At 39.1% G+C, this 23,698-nt stretch overlaps 1 protein-coding gene across 1 annotated transcript in view; it reads left to right on the top strand.

Annotated features, from left to right (window-relative positions):
* Nucleotides 1–23,698, top strand: part of PRTG (protogenin) — a 79,934-nt gene that overhangs the window by 29,113 nt on the left and 27,123 nt on the right. The window contains exons 4-12 of the mRNA XM_031055902.1: nt 3,839–3,983; nt 4,979–5,112; nt 5,400–5,537; nt 6,644–6,802; nt 7,384–7,543; nt 8,127–8,374; nt 12,062–12,226; nt 13,236–13,541; nt 14,442–14,630. Coding sequence (XP_030911762.1) covers nt 3,839–3,983; nt 4,979–5,112; nt 5,400–5,537; nt 6,644–6,802; nt 7,384–7,543; nt 8,127–8,374; nt 12,062–12,226; nt 13,236–13,541; nt 14,442–14,630 — 1,644 coding nt within the window. The remainder of the gene's footprint in view (nt 1–3,838; nt 3,984–4,978; nt 5,113–5,399; nt 5,538–6,643; nt 6,803–7,383; nt 7,544–8,126; nt 8,375–12,061; nt 12,227–13,235; nt 13,542–14,441; nt 14,631–23,698) is intronic.

Here is a 23,698-nt window from a genome sequence, read left to right as displayed (position 1 = left end):
TGTCTGCAGTCTTGCCAAGTGTATGGATCTGTCAGTATATACTCATATAAAGTTTATTCCAAATCCAGACCAAAGTGTGCCATTTGAGCAGCAAATCATTGGAAATGTGTGTCTATATAGCCAAGAGGCATGGCAGAATGCCTTTCATAATCTCTTCTAAGCCTCATTCCTACAAGAACAGAGAAAACTCAGAAACTCCAAGAAAATATGTGCAGACTGGTTTTGGTGTTAAAATATAATGCACATGTATATTTGTTGGATTTTTCAACATTATTTCATAGAGAGTGCATCAAGAAGACAAGAGGTGTCATGTGCTTCCCTGAAATCTATTTCTTTAGGAAAAGCCATAGCTTCTCTTTAACATACAGGTTTATTTTTCTCAAATGAAATGTCTTCACCAGAGAGTTTTAAAAAATAGGAAGATTCTTGGTTTCACTTGAAGAGTTAGAGCTACTGTGAAATTCTCAATAGCATTAACAGATGCCTTGTACAAATGGCATTATGCACTTTTGTCCTTTCCACCTGAGCAGTTAATCTCTGTGAGTGGCCATTATCTCTTGAGAAGCACTAAAGCATCACCATCAGGTGCTGCAGTTTCTCAATATTTGGTGCATTCTGGTTAATTGAAAACTGTGCTACTGTTTCAGTTCTGGGTTTATCTTTCATTCTTACAGGTTTTTTATTTCACAGTTGTAGTCCAGTCTTGGGCTAGAGTCAGCTGTGATGAAACAGTAATCAACATGTAGGTTGTTGGAATTTCTTTTGCCTCTTAGAAAAGCTCATTCAGTAAATGAGTTCATAATGGCATGAAGTGTGTAAGCAGAAAAGTGCAGTGTGTGAGGGAACAGGTCACTGGATTTGTGTTGCAGCAAGCTTCAGGACTTCATTTCAGGAGTGAAATGAAAGTGAGTGTGTGTTGTGCTTCTTTTTTGCTGGTTTGTTTGGTCTTTTTCTTTCCATAATTAAACTCTGTGAAGGACTGCTGCTGCATACAAACAAATAAAAGGTGTGAGGCATGAGTTCCTTAAGTTTGACTTCTTCATACCTTAATGGTTAAATCTGTAAACCTGCCTAGGTACACAGAGAGTTTTTACATGATGCAGGATAGTCCATCCTGCATCCATCCAGGATAATCAATCCATGTGCATCAGCAGCAGTTCTCTGATGCTTCATCAGTGTGTCACAGAAATCATCACTTGGGTTTGAACCTGTGGATATTTGCCTCCTTGGTAAATGAAGGAACTCATACCTGAAGTGAAGTCTGATTTCTCTCTGCATAGATAACACCGATGGCATAAATCACACAGTTCTGTCCAGTAAACATCTTCATTCTCAGAAGTAACTGTGCAAATATATGCACCTATCACATAAATTTCAGGAATTTATACAAGTAAATACAGTTTCTAGTTATTGTCTTCTGCTTCTGTTTGATATCTTCCAAGTTAAAAAGGGTGAGAGCATCAGCTTCTCAGAGTAGCATTAATCATTTTCTTTTGGCTATAAATCTGGGAACAAAATGATTAAATAGACTGGAGAAGTGGGGAGGAAACTCAAATAAAAAGGCACTTACATTTATTGCATTGCAGGGTTGTTTTTGGGAGCAGGGTATGTCTCTTGAGACTTTGTTTCTTATCCATTTTATAGAGCTCTGGCCTCTTAACAGTGCTGTTTTAATGACTTGTTCTTGGGTTCTGAGCTGGAATCAGTGCTTGCCAGGAAAACAAGCCTGTTACAAAGAGGTCAGATTTCACGAGACAGCAATAGACTTGTAAAAACAGATTTTACTGGAACAAATAAAGTCAGAATCAAGAAGAAACCCGAGATGTATGTAAAGAAAGATACAGAGGGAGCAAGTGTTGAGCTAAACTGATAAACAATGTATGAACTTAGATAAGAGGTAAGCGGGGATTTTGTTTCTAAAATCCCCATTTAGTAGCATTAATAAGTTTTTTTTAAGATTTTGTGCAGTTCTTCATAGTTGTGACTTTTGCTGTCTTTAAAAATGAATTTTCAGGGGAAAGACATTGTTTCTGCTCAGGTGGAAAAATGTTCTTTGCATATCGGCTTCAATTAACAACTTGCACTGGGCTTTCTATACAGTGTAGAACCTGTTCTTGCCTGCTATTGTGATGGCATTTTGTGATCTGTGAAGTACTAATTACCCTCAGTTTGCTTTGTAGTTCTGCAGAGTGTCACTTCTGTCTTTAATCTACAGCTGTAATGTACCGAGTGCATGGAAGTAAATAATTATTTTTATATACATAAATGAAATTGTGTATGTACACAAATGAGACACATATTGTGTTTCATTTGTTTCACTGTGTCTCTTTAAGTAACTGTACCAATATAAGAAAATTTTAGATAATTTATAGTTCCAATGGAGATGAAGCTTTTAAAACTGTGAAGAGCTTTGCTTCAGTAAAGCCTCTATGATTACCTTTCTGCCTTGTTGCAATGATCCTTTTTAATGCCACTGGCTGTGGTGCAGCTGTGCTACAGAATGGCTCTGAAACTCACATTGCATTGGTTTGGATTGTTCATATCATTTATGCCTTTATTACATTCCTAGAGATTCTATTTTGAAATGTGAGCAGACTTGTCTAATTTGTTGCATCATAGTTTCAGTAAATAAATGAAGAATGCAAAGCATTGTATTTTCTGTTAAGAAAGAAAATCTGTTAAGAATGGCACTAGGGAAATATTATTCTGAATCCAGGTGAACACACATTTGTGTAGGGAGAAATTAGAATGAAGAAGAAGGAAAGCAAGTAACACAAGCTTGGATTCCTTTTCCATTAATAACCAAGTAAAATAGAGAAATTATTTAAACACAAAACTTGAATATTAAGATCGTGAATATTAATATCTATTGCAACCATATTTCTGTATCATTTTTACAGGAGTAGAAATTTAATTGGAATCTGTTTTTTTTTAAAAACAGAAGTAGTACCATTAGGTTTACAGAGATTGTTCCCTCTGCAGTTACAGGGGGTGGAAATGTGTGAAATTATTTGTGTTGACTTATCTAAAGGAGTTGCTTCTGAAGAATTGTTCTGTTAGTTATTCTATAAATAGCAGTAAATAAGCAATTAATTAGCAGGTTTTGTATTACTTTCCCTTGTTTTTGAGCAAGGAAATCCAACAACTGATCAATTTCTTAGCTCTTAGCTGCAGAGTATCTATTGATCTGGCTCTTCAGTTGGCTCAATATTGTGAACTCCTCAAGTTGTAGCTGCTCAAAATGACATTGGTGCTCTGTGCATCAGATGTTAGCTTGGTGACTGCTCAGACTGCTGGGATAAAAGTGTTCTCACCTGCTTAAACTTATTTTGTGATCTTTTTTTTATTTTGATTTCTTTTTCTTACCACACCTGAACTTATACAACTTTGCAAATGCTTTGTTTTATTAAAGTGAGTCAGGAACCAGAAGTTGTTTTGGAAATTTCCTATTACAGTCAAATTTTTTAAGGCTGTCCCAAACTAGTTAAATTGACTTGAACTTTGTTAGTCTAATAATTGATATGGTTTCCAGCTGCATGCCAGTCAATTTGTATGCTTAATTCTATTTGAGCGTGTCATATTTATTTTCATTGAAACATTTTTTTACTGAATTAGGTTAAAGCAAAGTTATTTTAAGTAAACCTTCAACCAGTGAAAACAGGCTATTGAGCTAAGTTGACAAGGCAGTTAGATCCATCTTTCTTTGCATACAGAAGTAAAAGGGCTATGTGAAGTATTTCTGGATATTTTTACAAGTTGATCTATGAAATAGAGTTTGATTTAACCAGGATTTTTTTCTCACTTTAGTCCGTTAAAATTGATGTTCTCTTGTTTTTAGCCATTTCTGCATTTGAGGTCCAGCCACTTTCAACTGAAGTCCAAGAAGGTGGAGTAGCTCGATTTGCCTGTAAAATAACAGCAAACCCTCCTGCCACTGTGACATGGGAAGTGAATAGAACAACTTTACCCTTAGTCATGGACAGGTATGTAGGGTTACACATTTTAGAATGTATTTTATTCTTTGCTATCATTTTGATCCTGCTACAAGAAGAAATCTGGATACTTGCAATGCCATTACATTAAAAAAGTTCCATGTCAGCTATTGAAATAGCTGGTCATAGGTATGTTGCTAATGAATTTTAAATAGGTATTTTGAGTGCAGACTAGAGTCTCCCACTGTTACCTGCACAGCAATCGCTGATCTTTGAATTCTTATTGGAGAATTTTGTATGAAGTCATCCTCAGGAGCAGGCATTGCAGTGGGGAATGGAATGGGTGAAGTTTGGCTCTGGGGGTGGCTGGAGCTAGCAGGGTTGCTTTCACTGAAGAATTGATGCTGAATTTGTTTTTCTTTAGAGGGACAATAAAGAATGATATATACAGAAAATTGAGTTAAAACGCTTGATATTAGGGAAATTCTATGCAAGGGGTCTTCTAATGAACTGATGAACTTGAAGAATACAGTCTGCTCTCTGCTAGATTCTTTTTCATGTCCAGTTTGTGTTCATTGAACTGACTCCTGTGCTTTTTGACTTGTAACTCCATTTGAAGGTGTCTAAGATACCCTGCATGCAAAGGAAGAAAAAAAGAGAAACTAAAAATTGAAACCTTAGGTGGATTTCTGGGAACTGTACACCAGTTATGCCCGTATGTCAGAGACTGCTGTAAAAAAATCAGCCAACCTGAACAGTATGAATGTAATAACTAAAGAAGGCTGGGATGGTTGATTCTGAGGGTGAGGGAGATCTGCTTGTTGAAAGTAAATTCCTCTGCTCTCATTGTGGTGCTGAGGGGAATTTCTCCTGTAGTTCAGAAAGGCAGGAAGGTGAGTCATGTATTGGGAATGTTTTTGAGTCTCCAGCCTGCTGTTCCTGGGTCAGTGTAGCAATGGCTGTTTGTAAATCAAGGAGTTAATTGCACGACCGTGTTCACTGGCTGAATGTCTACCTACATTTCTTATTTTTGGTTTCTGTGGCAGGATAACTGCTCTGCCTACAGGAGTGCTTCAGATCTATGGTGTTGAGCAGAAGGATGCTGGGAATTACCGGTGTGTTGCCACAACTGCAGCCAATAGACGTAAGAGCACCGAGGCAGTGCTGAGTGTTATTCCAGGTACTTACCACATGAGATTTCCTTTCAGTGGCACCATCTTCTTTTTCTTACAATATAGCAAAAACATTCAAAAGCCTTGAAAAGCTGTAGGTGAACCACTTGTCCAAATATTTTTGCTTGCTTTTATCTTGTGCTAAAATATTGTTCAATGTAAGTTTCCCCAGTTACTGAAATTAAACTTTAAATGTAACTCGCAGCATCCCTAAAAAAACCTGGTTTATTTCATATTTAACTGAGTTTTTGTTCAACTGTGCTCACTTTTTATTGTTTTTTTTATCTCTGCAAAGCCTCAGACTTGAAGCCTTTTCACAAGCCATCTATAATAGCTGGTCCTCAAAACATTACAGCATCTCTTCATCAAACTGTCATACTGGAGTGTGTAGCCACAGGGAATCCAAAGCCAATCATCTCCTGGAGCCGGTTAGGTAGGTCTTAAAATTACAGCATGCCACCTTCAGCCTGTGGAGAGGAAGTAAAACTGGAAAGAAATTATTTGAGCAATTAGGTTTCTGTTCTGAGGCCTTGTGCAGTAGGTAACCATTAGTAGGTTAAGGTAGGATGAGTGAAGCACTTTCAGTTTTGTGCTTCAGTACTGCTGTCAAAAAACCCTGAGGATATTTGAAGCTTTGGACTCCCTGCTTCTGCTGTCAGTCTGCACTGCCCTGGGCACAGGGTGGGCACAGGGACAGGTAGGGTGGTGACTGGAGTAGAGCTGGTGGTGAGGACAGATTGGGGTGGCTGCTTCCATGAAACAGACCTGTAAGAGTTCTTTCACTATTCTTCTTAGAAGCCCTGTGAGAATGTGTTGTGCACCTGGTGCTAATGGGCCATTTGGACTATGAATAGATAAACCCAGGACAGTCAGCTTGGAAGGGGAGAAGAGGAAATGCAGTAAGAATAATATTGAGCAGTGCATCACATTTTTTTCATGAAAACTACTTTCTGTTTTCATTCCAACATATACCTAAATGTGGAAGTCAGGACTGTACATGTAGAAGCAAACCATGAAAATTTTTCCTTCATTTTTATTTATCAAAGTGTAAGAAATAAATGTATCTTTCCTGGTTGATTCAGTGGCTCTTACAGACAAACAAGTAGGAAAACAGTTCATGTTATAGTCATAGAGGATTTGGTGTGAAAATAGGAGAAAGTACATGGTGCTTAAATGTGTTAGTTTTATCTGCAGCGTAATTCAGGAGATGGTTGATCACTGTTTGTAAAGATGATGTGGATGTTGGTAATGATGAACTGAATCATAGTGCTAGGCAGATGGGAGGCTGACTTCAACTGAGGTAGTGAGTTCCAGATATAAACCACTTAAGAAGTGGTGAGGCCCGACCATCTGAATGGTCAGGTAGCTAGTGAAGAGCAAAGTAAATGCAAAATGGAAACCTCTGAAAGCTCAGCTGTGATTTCCTTTGCATTTTTTGACTTTTATATACTCTAGTCTAAACCATCACTGCATAGATAGCCCAATTTAGTTATTTAGATGAACAGCCTTGTAACCCCCTTGTGCTGCTCTCTCCCACAGATCACAAGTCCATTGATGTGTTCCACACGCGGGTCCTGGGGAACGGGAACCTGCTGATCTCGGACGTGCGGGTGCAGCACTCTGGGGTCTACGTCTGCCGCGCCACCATCCCCGGCACGCGCAACTTCACCGTGGCCATGGCCACCCTCACCGTGCTGGGTGAGCCCCTTCCCTTCGCAGTGTGAACACCCTGTGTCTGTCCTTCTGAGCCCTGCTGGGTGCTGGGCTGATGGTTTATCTCAAACATCGTGTGCCAGGGGCTGTAGGGAGGCTACAGAGATTGAATAGATCACAGAACTGTGGCTGCGTTCTTCTGGCTGTTGACTTAGATGGGAAGTGTCAGATACTCCAGATTTGAGTTGTGAACTGGCACTTGGAGATACCCAGGTGCAATGTTTGCTCTGGGAAGACAGGCTTTCAACACAGAAAAGGACCTGGAACCAAGCAGAAATATGTAACGTGTATCTGTGAGAGAACAGTGTGTCATATTCTGCAGTTTGATTTGTTTGTATTCATAGATGCATGAACAAAAATACCCTCTGTGCAGATAGGGTATCTTTAAACAAATGTGATTTGTTTACAAGGAATGTGCTTTCTGTTTGTGTATATGTGTGTTTGAGTGGCTTGAGGAGACAGGTTTTTATTTGGAAAACTAATTATTATTATTGTTATGACTGTCTTGGCATTTGTAGGGGCTTGATTTTTTTAACGATTTTTTTCCTCTTGTAACTTATCTGTAGCTCCACCTTCATTTGTGGAATGGCCAGAAAGCTTAACAAGGCCTAGAGCAGGTACTGCTCGTTTTGCTTGTCAAGCAGAAGGAAATCCTGCCCCCAAAATCTCATGGTTGAAAAATGGAAGGAAAATACACTCCAATGGTAGAATAAAAATGTACAACAGGTAAGATTGCAATTGCTGTAGGAGAGCTGTGCTACCAAAAGATGACATTGCAGTAGACAATCAAGATAGAACTCAAGTCAACTTGAAATGGGGCATTAAATGTAGTCATGGATGCACATTAATCAACACCTAAAATCAGTTAGGCTTATGATGGTAAGTGTTAAGTGCCTCACCTGGCAGGGAGGGTGGGCAGGACTGAACTTAAGAATTTCACCTTAGATTTACAGAGTAGCAGAATCTTGCTACTCCTTCTGTTGAGTGAGCAGTTTATAGTAAAGAGTTCGTTAAGGAGTTACAAGCTTAAGGGTCTGCTTTTTGCAGGGAGGGAATAGATGTGCAGTTTTGTTTTCACCGTGCCTGGCTTTGAAGGCTCAAACAGAAACATGGCAGGTTTTGCAGAACGCTTCAAGGTGCTAAATTTCACCGCTGAGCATCCATTTGTAATAGAAGAATTTGTGGCATGTAAGTCAATTATACTAAATTTAGGAAGCAGAGGCAAACATAACTGTTTCACTTATGTGGAGCTAAGTTTATCCAAGATGTAATCTTCTTTTCTGCCTCTTTTTCTTCCTTTTGGATGCAGTAAATTGGTGATTAACCAGATCATTCCTGAAGATGATGCCATTTACCAGTGCATGGCTGAGAACAGCCAGGGCTCCGTTCTGTCCAGGGCCAGGCTGACAGTGGTGATGTCAGAGGACAGGCCCAGTGCTCCTTACAACGTCCACGCTGAAACCATGTCCAGCTCAGCAATCCTGCTGGCCTGGGAGAGGCCACTCTACAACTCAGACAAAGTGATTGCATACTCTGTGCATTACATGAAAGCTGAAGGTAAGCAGTTTGATTTCAATGCCATCTCATGATTTGAATGTGACAAGAGCCTGAATGTCCTTGCAAAGACTGTCAGATGTGAATGGTTCATATTCAGGGCTGCATCAGAGTGTTCGAATTTCTACCTTTCCTCTTCAGTGTGTGCATGGCAGGGAAGAACAGAGCATACAGCAGAGTCCTGGAGGCTTACAGAGCTGAACTTCTCACCACAGACTGCTCTTCTGTCTAGGTCCCCAAATTCTTGTGACTTTACTGGCTTTCATATATTTTGGAGTAGAATAGTTGGTACTTTGTCTTCACTACCTTCTCCTAAAAGGAATATTGGCCAAATGGTAAACCTACTCTTCTCTCACCCCTTGGTCTCCTGTAAAGAGAAAAATCTATTCAAATGCTGGGTGACCGTGAGTGGTTTATCCCAGTCTCTGAAATGATATACAAGTTCCTGTATAGAATGGAATGGATAGTTGGAATAAAAATGAGTAACTAGACATTTTAAAATCCCTTAATATTATGTAATTGCTTTGAGTTAAGGTAATTGAAGGTGGTAGGAAACAGCCATTTTTCAAAAGCAGAAGGTGATGGCTTAATGACTTGAAAAATTGTTAAGTGCATGGCTTCAAGTAAGGTGCATTGCAGCCCTGTTTTCTTGGAGTGATTTCTGTTTCCATTGCTATTCAGTAAGTGGTTTATTCAAGGACAGGGCTGCAGATGCTCAGCTCTGTGTGGAATACCAGCCTGCCATCTGCTAAGCAGAGGACAGGAAGGACAGCTTAATTACTCTAATGCTGATGCAGGAATAGCCACATTTGCTTTTGCAAGTGGGATATTTCAGGACACAGGAGAATTTTGTCTGAAGGAAGGAAGGAAGGAAAGAGTTTTAAAAGATAATGAGAACAAGAGGTGTGGGAAATTACCCCCTACTCTTTCAGTCACTGAGGTATTGTGCTCACAATCCCCTCTTAGAGCTAATATGAATAAAGTCACACTGGATAATTTATCTGGATAATTGTGGAGAGCAGAGACCAGATAACTTCAAAGAAAACTGGGGAAGTGTCCTTAGGGAAGTTTGTGCAGGAAATAATCTTGCACAGTAGTGAAAGGAGGTATCTTCTGGAATATGTTTTTCTGGAAAATGATTTTGCAGTCCCTGCCTTATTTGCTTGCTTATCCAAAAGTTATATTGTGTGAAATGAGATTATAGCTTGTCTTGGTTTAAAAAACAAAACAAACTTCAAACAAAAGCAAGCAGCCAAACAGAAAACTCTGATTTATTTGAACACACTTTCCCAAATACCCATTTTTTTCATCTTTCCTGAGTGACTTGTCGTATTTATTTTATTTAATGTAATGTTGTTGTGCATCCTTTCACATTAGTGAAAAATCCACACAAGAAGAGTAAAGAGGAGTAATTACAGTGGTGGGATTCAAAATGTAGGTGATCTGCATGCATTTTTAATTTTGTAACATGATTGCACAGTATCAGAAATTTGCATCAGAACTTAAACATTGCTTTTGTCTTATTTTATAGAAAAATGTTGAACTTGAAGGGCTAGTGGATTGCACTTCTGTAAAAATAATAACTTTCTAAGTGTTAGAGTGGTAGCTTGTAAACCTTTCTGAGGATCTTGCTCTCATATTAGAGGCATTATTGAAAGTCTAGAAAATGCCTTTGTGAAAAATTATCACATCAACCATCTCTCTAAGGTAAATTTAGAAACAACTGCATTCAAAGAAATGAAAGTTAAATATGAAGGAAAATATTTTTATGAGATTCACACCATACCAGGTCAACATAGACAGTTGCCATTGTCAGCATCTTATTTACTGTCTAAGAATTCTAGATAATTATCTATTAATGTAAATATTATGTATTAATGTATTACTTTCTTTATTCCTTTCAGCTTGTCTTTCCCCATTCCACCCTCACACCCTGTTTCTGACCATAATGAAGGTTAAAAATTATCTCAGATACCTCTGATCTGACTAGGTTTTATCTTTGCTTGAAGCTTCTTATGAACATAAATGTATAAACAAAAAAGTCATGGATGTATTCCTCTCTTGTTTTAGTTAGGAAACTCCTTTCCAAGTGTGAGGAAAGAACATAGTATTGCCAAAGGAAAGCAGTGCTAGTCTCCTGAGTTGTACTGATGTTTATGATTCCATAAACTTTAAACAGAAAGCAAAACTGGAAAATGCATTAATTGTATGCAGTTTTAAAGAGTTTGTTTTTTTTTTGTAGGCATCACAGTGTGGTAGGTGCTTTGAATACAAAAGATGCCATCACTTATTGTTACATTTCACAACTTGCATATTCTGATGTTTCACTGTAAAAACTAGTTCAGGTTCTCTTCCCTATATAAAAAAAAGTTAGTGTTTTAATCAAGCTAGCTGAAAAAACTAACAGGTGTGGGTTTTGTGTGTTTGTTTTTTGTTTCTTTTAGCAGAATATTTTACATTCAAATTGGGGTCATAGTAGCAAGAAGAATAAGGGTCTGATGAGCGTGCATGTTGGAGTGTGTTAATTCCTTGTTAGTGATTTAGAAAAGGCACAAAGGGGACACTGATTGTGGTGGAAGGCAAGCCTTGTTCTCTATTATGGCTGTTTCATTAGGGCCTCTGCATGAGGCCCAGCAATCCATTCAATGAGAGAACAAGTCCTTTTAATTTGAGCTCAAGGATCTTGTTTAGCAGGTCAGAAATCGTGCCTTGCAATTCCTAATTAACAAGTCATTAACTAGTCTGTTGTGAGATGCTCGTAATCTTGTCTAATTAAAATGCTATCAAGTTAATTCATAAATGTGGGAAAACTTAATGGTGGAATTTGCCTTTGGTTTTGTTTATAAATTCAGTTGTGAAGAGGAGGAGCTGGCTCTTATAGAGTTTTGATTAAGTTGACATTCACTTGGTGTGAATTGTTCCTTAACACAGCAGCTTTCACCACACTTGCTCCACTTTACAGCCTTCCTCTATAGGAATAAAGCCCAACAAAGACAAGGACTGCTGCATGCATTGCTATGCATATTTTAGTGTGAATTGCTGACAATTTTTTTTTCTCTTTTTTTTTCTTTTTTAACAACTTGCTAAGGAGCCAAACATTTTTGAAGATTATTCTGGTCTCTTCTTACTGGCCTTTCTCCAAATTAAAATAAAAAACGTGTCAATCAAATGTAATAGCAGTTGCAGGGCTAAAATGAGATCCTTTTGCTGAATAAATTCTTTTTGTTTGTTTCTTTTGGGGGGCAGGAGGGTGTTTGTTTTGTTTTTGATGGAGTGGAGCCCTCACATTCCTCACAGTCTGCTATAGAAGGCTCTGTAAATAGGTTTTGAAAAAAAAACCCTGACTCTAAACAAATAGATTTAGAAGCTGGGTATGAATGATAAGGCTATTAGAGCTTGTCTGTTGTGTTACTGTACAGTGAGCACAGTTTGTTGTGACTAATACTAAATAGGGTTTAGAGTTGCATTCAGCATCCCTTATTGAGGAAAATCCTGAAACACCACAACCTATACTGCAGCAAGACACAGTTACTCCTGTGCATAAAAGAGCTTTTGCTGAACAGGGTTGAAAAAGTAGAGGCAGGCTGGGGAAGAATATGAAATTAACTTCATAAGATCTTAAAGCCAAGCTACTGTGGTGTTTGAGGATTTTCAGCAATTTTTGTTTGTCTAACCCTTGTTTTATGCCAGGTTTAAATAATGAAGAGTACCAAGTGGTGATTGGAAATGATACAACCCATTACATCATTGATGACTTGGAGCCAGCCAGCAACTACACCTTCTATATTGTAGCTTACATGCCTTTGGGAGCCAGTCAGATGTCAGATCATGTCACTCAGCACACCCTTGAAGATGGTAAGAAGTTATTTTGGTCAATGTTCTTATCTGCCCTGAGTCAAACTGTGCAGTCCAGTGGGAACAGTTCTTGAGGGTCTTGAATTTCTGTTGGTACCAGTGACACTTCTGGACACCACAGTGCAAGACAGCAGCTCACAAAAGGAATGAGAATAAAATAACATTCTGACAGAGCAGCAGTGTGTATTACACAGAGTCTCTTTCTGTGCTGAAAGACATTTCATTAAATCATGTCAATAACTATTCTAGATCTTTATGAACTCCTTTCATGATGAGAATTTGACAGTAGCCTAGGATTTAGTCTCTATGACACTCTCTTGGACATCTGAAATGGGGATCCAAGTGCACACCTACCACAGCTTTTGCAAATTTTGTAGGAAAATCTGAAATACAAATTTGCTGTACGGACAAAAAATTAACCTGTTGTTTTGTTTTGGGTTTTTTGTGTCAATGTGCCTTTTTTAGTAGAATCAGAATTTTGTAAAACACCCTGCTGACTTATTTCTGCGCAATGATTTAATTAATCTGAACATCATGGCAACAACACTGTTTAGTGTAGATCATTAGATCTGATTAATAAATTCTGACAGGGTTAAGCTGTGGCAGCATGGAACACTGCCATTTCTAGCTGTCTGCAGGTCTCTTTACCAGAACCCTTATTACATGGTAAGTGGAAGAAAACATGCACCAAGTTTTTGACTGCAGGTTGTTGTCTGGGCCCTGGGCTGGAGTGTCAGACCAGTCAGGTGCTGATTGCCTTTGATTACTGCGGGCAGCAGTAAGAGAAGAAAATGGTGAGGGGGGCCTTACAGAAAAAAGTTTGCTTAAACTGTTCTGCATTCAGCAGGTGAGAAGTGTGAGAAGTGTCAAATTATCCTTAAACAAGAATCTACAGAACTTGTTGGATTATTTAGTCTTACATTACTGGCATCTCATTGTAGGCTGAGGTATCAGACAAGAATCTTCTGTCTTTTCCCTGAGCTCAAAAGGTTTCTCTTTGCCTTTTTAGTTCCCTTGAGAGCTCCTGAAATCAGTTTGACGAGCAGGAGCCCTACAGACATTCTCATCTCTTGGCTGCCAATTCCTGCCAAGTACAGGAGGGGCCAGGTGGTGCTGTACCGCGTGTCCTTCCGGCTGAGCACGGAGAGCAAGGTGCAGGTGCTGGAGCTGCCGGGCACCGCTGATGAGCACCTGCTGGAGGGGCTGAGGCCCGACAGCCTCTACCTGGTGCGCATCACTGCGGCCACCAGGGTGGGCTGGGGAGAGGCGTCCTTGTGGACCTCGCACCGCACTCCCAAAGCCACCAGCGTCAGAGGTAAGGCTTAGCAGGCTGGGCACTCAACAGCACCGGCTTTGGGGTTGTTGGATTTCTAAACTTTCTGGATTCAAATTGCATAGAACAGAAGAAAATGAGGCTAGAAGCTAAAGCATCTGAGCAGCTCACAAACATGAACTAGAGTTTCCTATGCCATTTTGTTCAGTGTAAAATACATTTCTGCAAACTGGAGTGCTGCACATGAGCAGTGTAATGTTCTCATTAAGGATCTGAGTTGTTTCATGTGTGTCTGTATTGCATGCATCTTTTGAATATGCAAATTTACTTGATACGTGAAGTCTAATTTGTTATAATTGAGCTTTGGATTTTATTATTATTTAGTAATGTCATGCAGAAGAACATTCAACTTTACACAAATGGCTTGGAAACTGCAGATTTGAATTTTTAACTTTATTCCTTAAGCTTGAAAACTATGCAGATTTGAATTTCTAACTTTATTCCTTAGCTGTAGTCCACATCCTTCTGCTTTGGATTTAATTGAGTTTTGACTACTGTAGTGAATTATTAACATGTGATGAAGTGTGATGGTATTGTTAATCATGTTTGCTTTGGCTCACTTTAAAACAGGAAGTAACTTTGTAATTGTCTTTGGAATGTTTTCATTTTTCCTTAAAAATAATTACCTCATTAACTAAATAATTTCTTTATTAAGATGCAGAATTAGAAGCTGCTTCTATTCTGTTGTATTCTAAATTAAGTTGTTAGATTTAGGTTATAGGGCGTCAGGTATCATAAGGACGAAATCATTACATGACTACACAGATGAGATAGAATCAAAGTCTGGAGTGAAGTTTGGACTGATGGACATCCAGATTTTTGCATGAAAAACAGCTTTTTCTAGAACACAAGACTATTTTCTGTCTGTATCTCCAACCCCAGCCCCGAAGTCCCCCGAGCTGCGTTTGGAGCCCATGAACTGCACGACCATTGCTGTGCAGTGGCAGCAGGACGCCGAGGACCCCGCTGCTGTGCAGGGCTACAAACTCTACTACAAGGAAGAGGGGCAGCAGGAGAATGGACCCATTCTGCTGGATGCCAGTGACCTGGAATATACTGTCAGTGGTTTGGGTGAGTGTAAAAAATACTTCTCAACTCTTTTGGAAGATAGTGACACCTTAGAGAGCTTAAATCACTACACCTGTAAGGCAGCAGAGTTAGGTTTGGCCACCTATTTTCCCAGCAATAAGCTTTGCAATCTTGATTTAGGCTGCTGAGGGAATAATCCTCTCACAAAATATGTGTTGCACAGCACTATAACCATATCTTGTAAATCTTGTATAAGCTGGAAGGACACCCAACTACTTATCACAAGATACAGAACTTAGTTAGTTAATACTGCTAGTAAATGACATGTCTTTTTAATATTCACTTTAATATGCAGGTTTTAATATTTTTGGTGTTTATGTTTTTCTCTGCTATTTTTAGCCTATTTCTGTCTTACTCATTGCCTTTGTCACAGTTACACTGCATGACAAGCGCTGCTTGTTCAACATAGAAGCAAGTAGTTCTTGTGCACGTTATAATCCTGTTAATATTTTTGAGGAGTACTGGTAAATATTTGCAGGACTGAGCACAGAGCTTGCTGAGTACCACTGGAGTCCTTCCACTGATCACCCGACTCCCTTTCCTCCTGTAGCTCTTGCAATGTGTATTAGTCCAGATGTGTTGGGATCATCCCAAGGTAGAAGGCAATTGTTTACATGCAGAACTGAGAGTTTCTTTCATCAAAAGATGCAATCTATCACATAATCACCAAAAGTAATATAGGACTTGACACTTGCTGTTTGAAATGTGTTGAGATAGTTTACTTGGTGGTATTGTGGAGAATTAATCTTGACTAAGTTATCAAAGTTGACCTGCAGTCTTAACTAGGTCAAATGCCTTCCTGACCATGCTCAAATATTCTCATCTGCTGTATACAGTTGAGATAAAATTTTAGGGGAGATTTGAGAGGAGTATTCTGGTCTGTTAACTGGACAACTGACCATCTGTGACCATTTCTAGCCAGAGCATCTGGCAGTGGCCAACTGTTTAACAGAGCTGTGAGACAAAAGAGCACCTCTGAGAGCACAGAAAGGATGTGGTGTCTGTGTGTCCTGGGACAGAAGTGCATAAATCTTTTTCTTATTATGCAATAAAAAGCTGTAATTTCAAACATGTGCAAACTTATTAACAATGTGATCTACATGATATGGATTTTCTCAGTACACTAATACTCCTCAGATGAAAATAGTATTTTACAGAATTATATTAAAATGTATATTATCTGTGTTGTTTTGTTAGATTTTCTTTCTATTAAGCATGTAGACAGATGGGAAAATGAAAGAAAAGTGAGTTTGGAAATTACAACTTTCACATGGTCACAGCTGACTGAATTGAAGAAGGAAGAATTCATGTGCTTGAGTTAACCATTCAGTCATGATGCATGTAATGTGTTGAGTGTTTTTTCTTTATCATAATTCTCAGTATCTAAATATGGTGACCAAAACATGATACATTCCATATACTCTGATTGCTGTAATTTATATTTTTCACATCTACATAATTTGTGCTGCTGGTGTCACTGAAGAGTAGTTGTTGTTTTTTTTTTTTTAAATGGGATGTATTGAGTTTCCTGAAGTGTATATCAAATATGAATTTTCCTAAGTTTCTTTGCTGGTTTCTTTCTTTTTTTTTCCCCTTTTTTTTTTCTTTTTTTTTCCTTTATAGCATTTTTATAGAATTAACAGTAAAGGCATTCATCACTACAGCTACAAAAGACTCAGCTGAGGAAAGTTGATTAGGTCATGATTTTCCACTGCTAAGATGATTACTTACACTGTAGCTTGGAAAGCTCACAGAGACTTCTTGTAGTGATAGTGCCTGTCTGACTGCCCTTTGCCAAACTACCTGCTTGAAATACTTGTGCATGCCAAATTATTTCTTAGAAAGCAGTATACAGCCAATCTTCTGCCCCTGGCAGCTGCACACCTGGTGATTGTAGCAGGTAGAATTTTATGCAGCACATAAATCAACAAAGACTGTAGCCACATCCACACATTAAGAAGGTGATTTGTTAATCTTTTTATTTCTTGTGAATAATCTTAAGTCATGTGGACCAGTACATTTATTTATTTATTTATGCATTTAAAAATTAAAACTATTAGTTATTAGGAAGTGGTCCTACCTGGTACAATTTGAGGTGTAACAAGGCAAGCCACCACACTGGGGTTTGTGACTATGGTAAACTGATTTTTCATGAACTGGACAGAGGCTTTGAAGACTGATGTTCTGTCATCCATTTGCCTCTCCTGAGGACACTAAACTACTGATTTATTGACAGAGTCTTGAAAATAAATATCTTCATTATGAGCTACAGGAATTAGAATACTGCAAGTGTGAAACTTGAAGAGGAAAGGTGTGTGTTAAGACTTTTGGTGTAATATATGTTGGATAATATGGTCAAAAGGAGAGGTTATTCCTAATTTGAAAGAATATGCTCAGAGTCCTAGTTGCTTCCCAGTGGCAAAGAAGAAGCAGTTTCTCATGCATTATCTGTTGCCCCTGAAGTTATATGGCTTCCAAACACTCCCTCTTCATGTCTTTGTCATGACCTACAGCTGCCCTATATTCCCTGTTCTTCTGCATAGTTAATAAAGTGCAGATAGACTTCTAGTGACATTTAGAGCATGTCAGTACATCTGTCCATGGAACTTTCTGCAGATGTTGGTACAAATGCCAGTTGTGTAGGTTATGTGTATTAAAGAGGTCATTTCACTTACCCTGTGGCAATTAGAGTGCATCACAAAATGAGAGTTCATGATTGTCTCTAACCAGAGAACATTAGCATTGTTATCACAAGCACTGTTGATTGCTTGGTTGTGGGTAGCTTTGATATAACTACTGTAAATGATTGCAAATGTCTACAGGAGGACTCTTGATGGAAGTATAATTATGACAGATAAAACAGAATCAGCCATGTTAGTGTGAAATAGATGACAATGATTAAACATGGACTGTAGCAATATGAATATTATGCTGCATATTTTTAGTCTCTTGTTGGTTCCCACCGTGTGCTCTGAGACGTGACCTCTCTTTCTCCAGTGTAGGTCTACCCAGTTACTTCTGTGTGTTTTTAAACTGGATTATTTACATGATAGTCACCACGTAAATAGAATTAAATGATCTGATCATTTATTCTCAAAATAAATATCCACAGTTTCACACAGGCATTTGTTTGTGTTAAAGGTCTTTGCATTTATTTTTCAATAGCAGGCCATTTCCTAGTCCAGTGTAAAATTCCATTATTACTTGAATGTGCCACAGGAGCAGACCCTTGGCTGCATACCATGCATTTTTGCCTCTATTTTTAATTCCTCCATTGCTTCCTCCTGGTCTAGAAATTTTTCCCTCACAGAAAGTCTTTCATTGTGAGGCTTGATAAGTCTGCTGGTACCAGGTAATGGTTCCTGATGTGTGTTCAGAAGTTGAAGTGAGTTTTGCTGGTGGAAGAGTTTGTTGGGGAACCTTCTCACTGTGCAACAGGAGAGGGATTGGCAAAACTTGAAAGTTAAAACAAAGACAGTGTCCAGAGAAGCTCTGCTCCCCCTTTAAGTGTGTTCAGATTATTATTTTCAAAGAATACTTAAATCATGTGCCATGTGCATCTGTGCCTCCGTGAAGTTGGTATCGATGCTGGCTGAGTGGAGCGTTTGCCTGTCAGAGCTCACTGGGTTTGCAGCTGTATCACTGGTAGGAAATGGAGCCTGTAAAAGGATGGCAGTGATTCAGCAGAACCCATCTGAAGCTGGGAGGATATCTTTATATATATATTTATCCGGGAGAATAAAATCGAATTCAACTTCTTGGTTAGCAAACTCAAGAAAGTGTGATCAGTTCTGGTGCTGTGACACGAGAATGTTTTTCAAGCTGCCTGGAAATCTTAATTACTGAACTTCAATTGTTCAGTCCTTACCATGATGTAATTAATTAAATGAATGCCACTGGTGATGTTTGTGTGCCTTTAGCCTCCAAGCCTTCTATAATTGGAGGGAGGGAGGAGAGCAAGAATTCACTCTGCTAATTCATTCTTCCCTGGCTGCTGTGTGGGAGCTGTACCACCCTGGTGCTGGCAGTTCCACCAGGGTGTCAGGAAGTTGCACTTTGGTGACAAGGCAGATGCAGGGTCCCAGTAAATGCACCCAAAACCCTGAGGCCAGGAGGTACTGGCAGAGATGTGCACACGTTCTGTAGGTGCTCTTTTGTTTTTTGCTGCGTGATGCTATCAGAGTAACACCTCTCACACAGACACCTTAGGGGGATGGAAAAACGAGTCTGTTTGCTTTGGTGAGAATGCCTTGAGCTGGGAGCCCAGAGCTCCTTGGCCTTTCCCTGAGAGGGCCCTTCCCTCCCCAGGACAGCCTGGGGGTGCAGTGTCCTGTGCTGGGAGCATGGCTGCTCTCTGGGGCCTGGGGCAGCTGCCAAGTGTTGGATGGCCAGGAAATGGAGTGTATGGAGTGTGCTATAAAATAAACCATTAAACCAATGTATTGGTTGAGGATTCCTGAGAGGCTTGGAGACACTGCAGTGCAAGCTTTCTCTCTAGGAAAGCTTCTCTTGTGTTGATGGGGTCATCTGAACTGTTTAACATGAGGTGCATAATAAATAGCCCTGGTGCTTCTCCTGTTACCCTGGTTTTACATTACCCATTGGCTTTTTTCCCTGCCCCAATCTAGTACTTTTGGAAAAAAAATTAGATTTTGTCAGACTCATGTGTGTGATGTACTCCAAAAACTTAGGTCTTAATCAGAAAAGCTTCCCTGTCTGAAAGCTCTTCTATGTTCTGCCTTTTCCCAGCTACAGAGAGGAGAAATAAAGCAAAGTGCATTGCCCAGTGTTCCTTGACTCGGACAATATTTCCAAGTGAAGAATTTGTCAAAATCTGAATGATACGAAGGCACATTTTGTGACCCTGCATGGCACTCCCCTTTGGAAAGGGAGCTTCTGCTGAAGAATTAGCCAGCTACCTCCTACCCTTAGGATTCCCCCAGAGACTTGGCCTTCAGTTGTTTAATTCCCTGGGATCTGTTTATATTGTGTTACAGCCATGACTGTAGCTAAGCTTTAGTCCAGGGCAGCAAAGATGACAAGGTCATTCAACAGTCTATAGAAATTGAATAAGGGTGTGTAAGAAGAGTCACTGCAAAGAATTCCTCCAATTAAGCTGCCTGCTGCACATCACCCAAGCTTCTCTTGTAATGATCCTGTTAAAGTGCTTTAAAGTTTCATAAAGCAGCTGATGGGGTGGTGAGATAGCACACAGCAGTTTCATTTGCACCATACCGCAAATGAATGTGCTGGAAAATGTAAGTTTTAAAAACTTAATGGCATCTCTGACAGTGTTGGTGCTATCTTTCTTAAGATTTGCAAATGCTGAAGTATTGAGAAGGAACACTAAATGCATTTCATGTGTTAATGCAGTCATTTCTGAAAGCTGGGGCTGTAATTTCAGTTTTATCTCATGTTTTGTTGGTGTCAAAATGTAGTCTCACATGCTTGAATCTGACAGTTCTGGAATACTGGAAATTGTGTATGTGGGAGTTGATACTGCTTTTTGTTTATCAGTTACTGTGGAAATTTAGTTTGGAATTCCCATACAAATGCAAGGAGCCAGGCATTTCTACAGTTTCATGAAGTGATGTGAAAGAAACACAGGTTTCTTGAGAAATACTCCTTTTTTTTCCCCCCATTGTTAACTGTTCTCAAATGGCATTAAATAAAATACAATTTAGTATAACAGATGTACTTTTTTCTGCTTGAGGTATTTTACATCAGATCAGACATCCACAGTTAGTGAAATGCTGACTTGAGCAAAAAGACAGCTCTGTTAAAAAAAGAATCAGAAATTGCATTTAGTTCTTAAAAAAGATCAGCTAAAAGCTCAGTTTTCTTGCTTGGAAAGCCAGATGATTGCACTGCCTGCTGTATATACTGTGGTCATTATATTTACATTGTTACATAGTGGAAAGTGTGTAATAGCTCAGTAGGTGACCAGGACAAATATTATCATTTATTTCCACTGTTTACAGCTGGGTCAGTCTAGTGTTTACTCCTGCTGATTACATCCTTAAACTAAACTTCTTATCTGTCAATTCTCCTGATTGTGTGTAACAGCCTTGCTACTACTACTTATCAGCTAAAACATAAGGGATTTGCTGAGAGGGGAGGAGGAATTGGACAAATTGCGCAGGAATAAAACCAAAAGCCCTGGAAGTAAACTGGTTATGTTTAAAATAAGCTAACTGTGACCCCTTTCTCTTCCCCAGCCATGGCAGATAATGTATATTTGTGGTTAACAAACCCAAGCTCTTGCCCAGTCCTGCTATGAGAGTGCTTCTGTGGCACCTCAATAAACAAGAGACACACATTCCTTGCTCCAGTCATGAAAGACAGACCTGTCACCACTATAAATGAGTCTCTCTTCCAAATGCAGACATGGCATATCTGCATATCATTTTCTTCCTGTTCTTTTTACTTTTCAGGTTTTGAAAGTTAGATTATAGATTAGAAGAGAGAATGGAGGGAGCTTTATTACCCTGTGACTTTTTTACGCGTAAGATATCAAAGCAAATGCTTCTTTGCTAAGCTTTTACCTCTTTTATATAAGAACCATATTGCATTTTACAGGCTGTAAATGCACACAGAGATCAAACTGGGTTTTGTGTTTTGTTATGATTTACAAACTGCTGCATCATGTTTTGTTTCCAGTGTATGGCAGTGCTAGTAATTTCTCCCAGGCTGTTTGTAAGAGAGCTCCCTTTAGGCTCAGATTTACCATCCATGCTTGTGGAAGACCAGGCTGAGTGGCAGAGGCAGGGAAGGCATCAAATCTCTGTCCTGTGTGGCATTTCTGCTCGTGTATTGTTGGTCTGTGTGCAGCTGGGCTGTACTGGGGGAGTAGCAGGAGGCTGCACAGTGCAGACACACAGACACAGGGTGAGCAGACACAGGTTCCAGACTCACCCACTGGCTTCATGCCTTCCTTATGGAGGGAAATACTGCACTGCTCTGCTTAGGTGAAAAATTGATTCAACAGAGTTGTAAATTGAATTCTTACTGGGCAAAAATGAAGCTGATGTTGAAGTCTGTGGCCCTTTGTTGGAGGTTGTCAGCCTGGCTTCCATTACATCAACTGTGTCTTGGGCAAAGCTTTATTTAAGCACTGAGTGGGAATCCCAGAAAAATATCAGCTTGTTCTGAGCAGACTTGCTGGGGAGTAGCCAGTTAACTGCCAGCTGCTAATGCTGCATACCTTCTGTGCAGTTCAAGTGACACATCTGTAAAATCTGTAATGCCTTCCTTCCTGTGCAGTTCTGCCATTATTTGTTTTGCGTTGTGCAATATTGCAGATTTGTATCATTACCACATATTTTCACTTTAATTTTTGTTCTTAAAATCTTTTGTTCTTAAAATTCTTTTGTTCTTTTGTTCTTCTTTTCTTCTTAATTTTGTCCTCTATGTTTTCTGTCAGAATTTAAATTTACCTCTATTAAAGAAATTGGATTTATGTTTTTCTAAACCACATCACAGTTACTTCTGCCCATGTTTTTTGTTTTTTTGAAAGTAAACATTATTTTCTTACAGTTCATTTCTAGTGGAAAGCTTTAATTAATTTTTAATGTCTTTGCCAATTTTAAATTACATCATCAAGCCTCTCTAGGTTACCAATTTAGTCAGTAATCAACTGCAGTAGGCACTGGAATACTGACATTTGGAACATCTGCATTAGCAGTATAACTTGTTTTGGTGTTGATTAAAATGTTATGTGTGACAGATCCTTATGAAGAGGAATCCCTGGCCTTTCTTTTACTTAACTACAGAGCCATGGAATGACTCTAAAACTGGTAAAAATGTATTAATTTGTCAGCATGATAAGCACTTAATCTTGGGTCAGAAAGATGCATTCTTGTTCTCTTAGTTAAAATCTTTCATGAACAGGTAGTTTGTGTTTTGGAAGGATTTTTATGTCTAACATATTTTTATGAAACCTTCTGGAACATGCTCTGGTCCAGTTTGAACTCAGTTATCTGGGAAAATAGCCATGATATCCTCATTTAAACATGCCTTGACTTTTAACTTCCCAAGTTAGTGGCTCTTTGAAGGGGAAGGACAAGGGAGTAGATCCTCAGTGCAGAGTAAGCATTGAGTGCACTGCACTTAAAAAATCAAAATCAGGAGCGCTAAGACAAGTTAAGCCCTGCTCTAGAGAGATCTTGTGAGCTGTCAGGATGGGGGAAGTGTCACCGTCTGGGACAATGCCTTGTAGCAATGTTAAAGGTAATAATGTAAAGATAAGGGCTTTGCTAAGGCAACAGGAGCACTTATGTTCCATGGGCCCACTCCAGCAGCATGGAGAGGTTTTGCCTATTTTTGAGACTTTTGCCTCTTTATCAACTGTCCCCATAACTGAGTTGGACACGTTTTTTCTCGGGGGATCAGATTAATTGTGTCACAACTCAAAGAACTGGAATCAAGGGTGCTTCGGAGTAGGAGGAGAAGATTTTTTGCACTCTGGCAAAATAATTTGCCAGCCTGTAGTGAAGCAAAATGTGTTGTCCTCAGGGTATTTAAAGGTAAACTTTTCCACGGTGGGAAAGTGATTAGAATCTTGCAGGAAATGCTCTCTGCTGCTCTGTGGTCCTGGGGTAGGAATTCCAGCGTTTAGAGCTAAACCTGTGTGGGAATTCAGCTGGGAGATTGTGTCATGTTGATTGAGTAACAGTTAGGATGCATGCAAATAGTGTTGCATTGTTCATTTGCTGGAGCTGAAGGTTAAAATTTGCTTCATGAAAGGACATATTGATCACTCCTTACAATAAGAAAGTAGTAAATAACTTTAAATTAAGAACCACCAAAATGTTTTTAAGTATTACAATGAAGATGTAATAAGTACGTTTTGATAGCTGTAAAATAAAAGTGACCACTAAATAACTACTTAATTTCTTGAAACTGGAAATTAAGTTAAATGTATAACCCCGTTTAAAGCGAAAAATGAGCAAGCAGATAATGATGGCAGGAATGGCCAGATAAGTGATAAAGTTTCTTGAACAAAACAACAAAATAAACCAAACAAAAGAACCCCAGAAATCTGAACTGCT

This window comes from Geospiza fortis, unplaced genomic scaffold (assembly GCF_000277835.1).
Source record: "Geospiza fortis unplaced genomic scaffold, GeoFor_1.0 scaffold171, whole genome shotgun sequence".
Taxonomy (NCBI): domain Eukaryota; kingdom Metazoa; phylum Chordata; class Aves; order Passeriformes; family Thraupidae; genus Geospiza; species Geospiza fortis.
The sequence above is the reverse complement of the archived record's forward strand: the minus strand, read 5'-3'. Positions and strand labels throughout refer to the sequence as shown.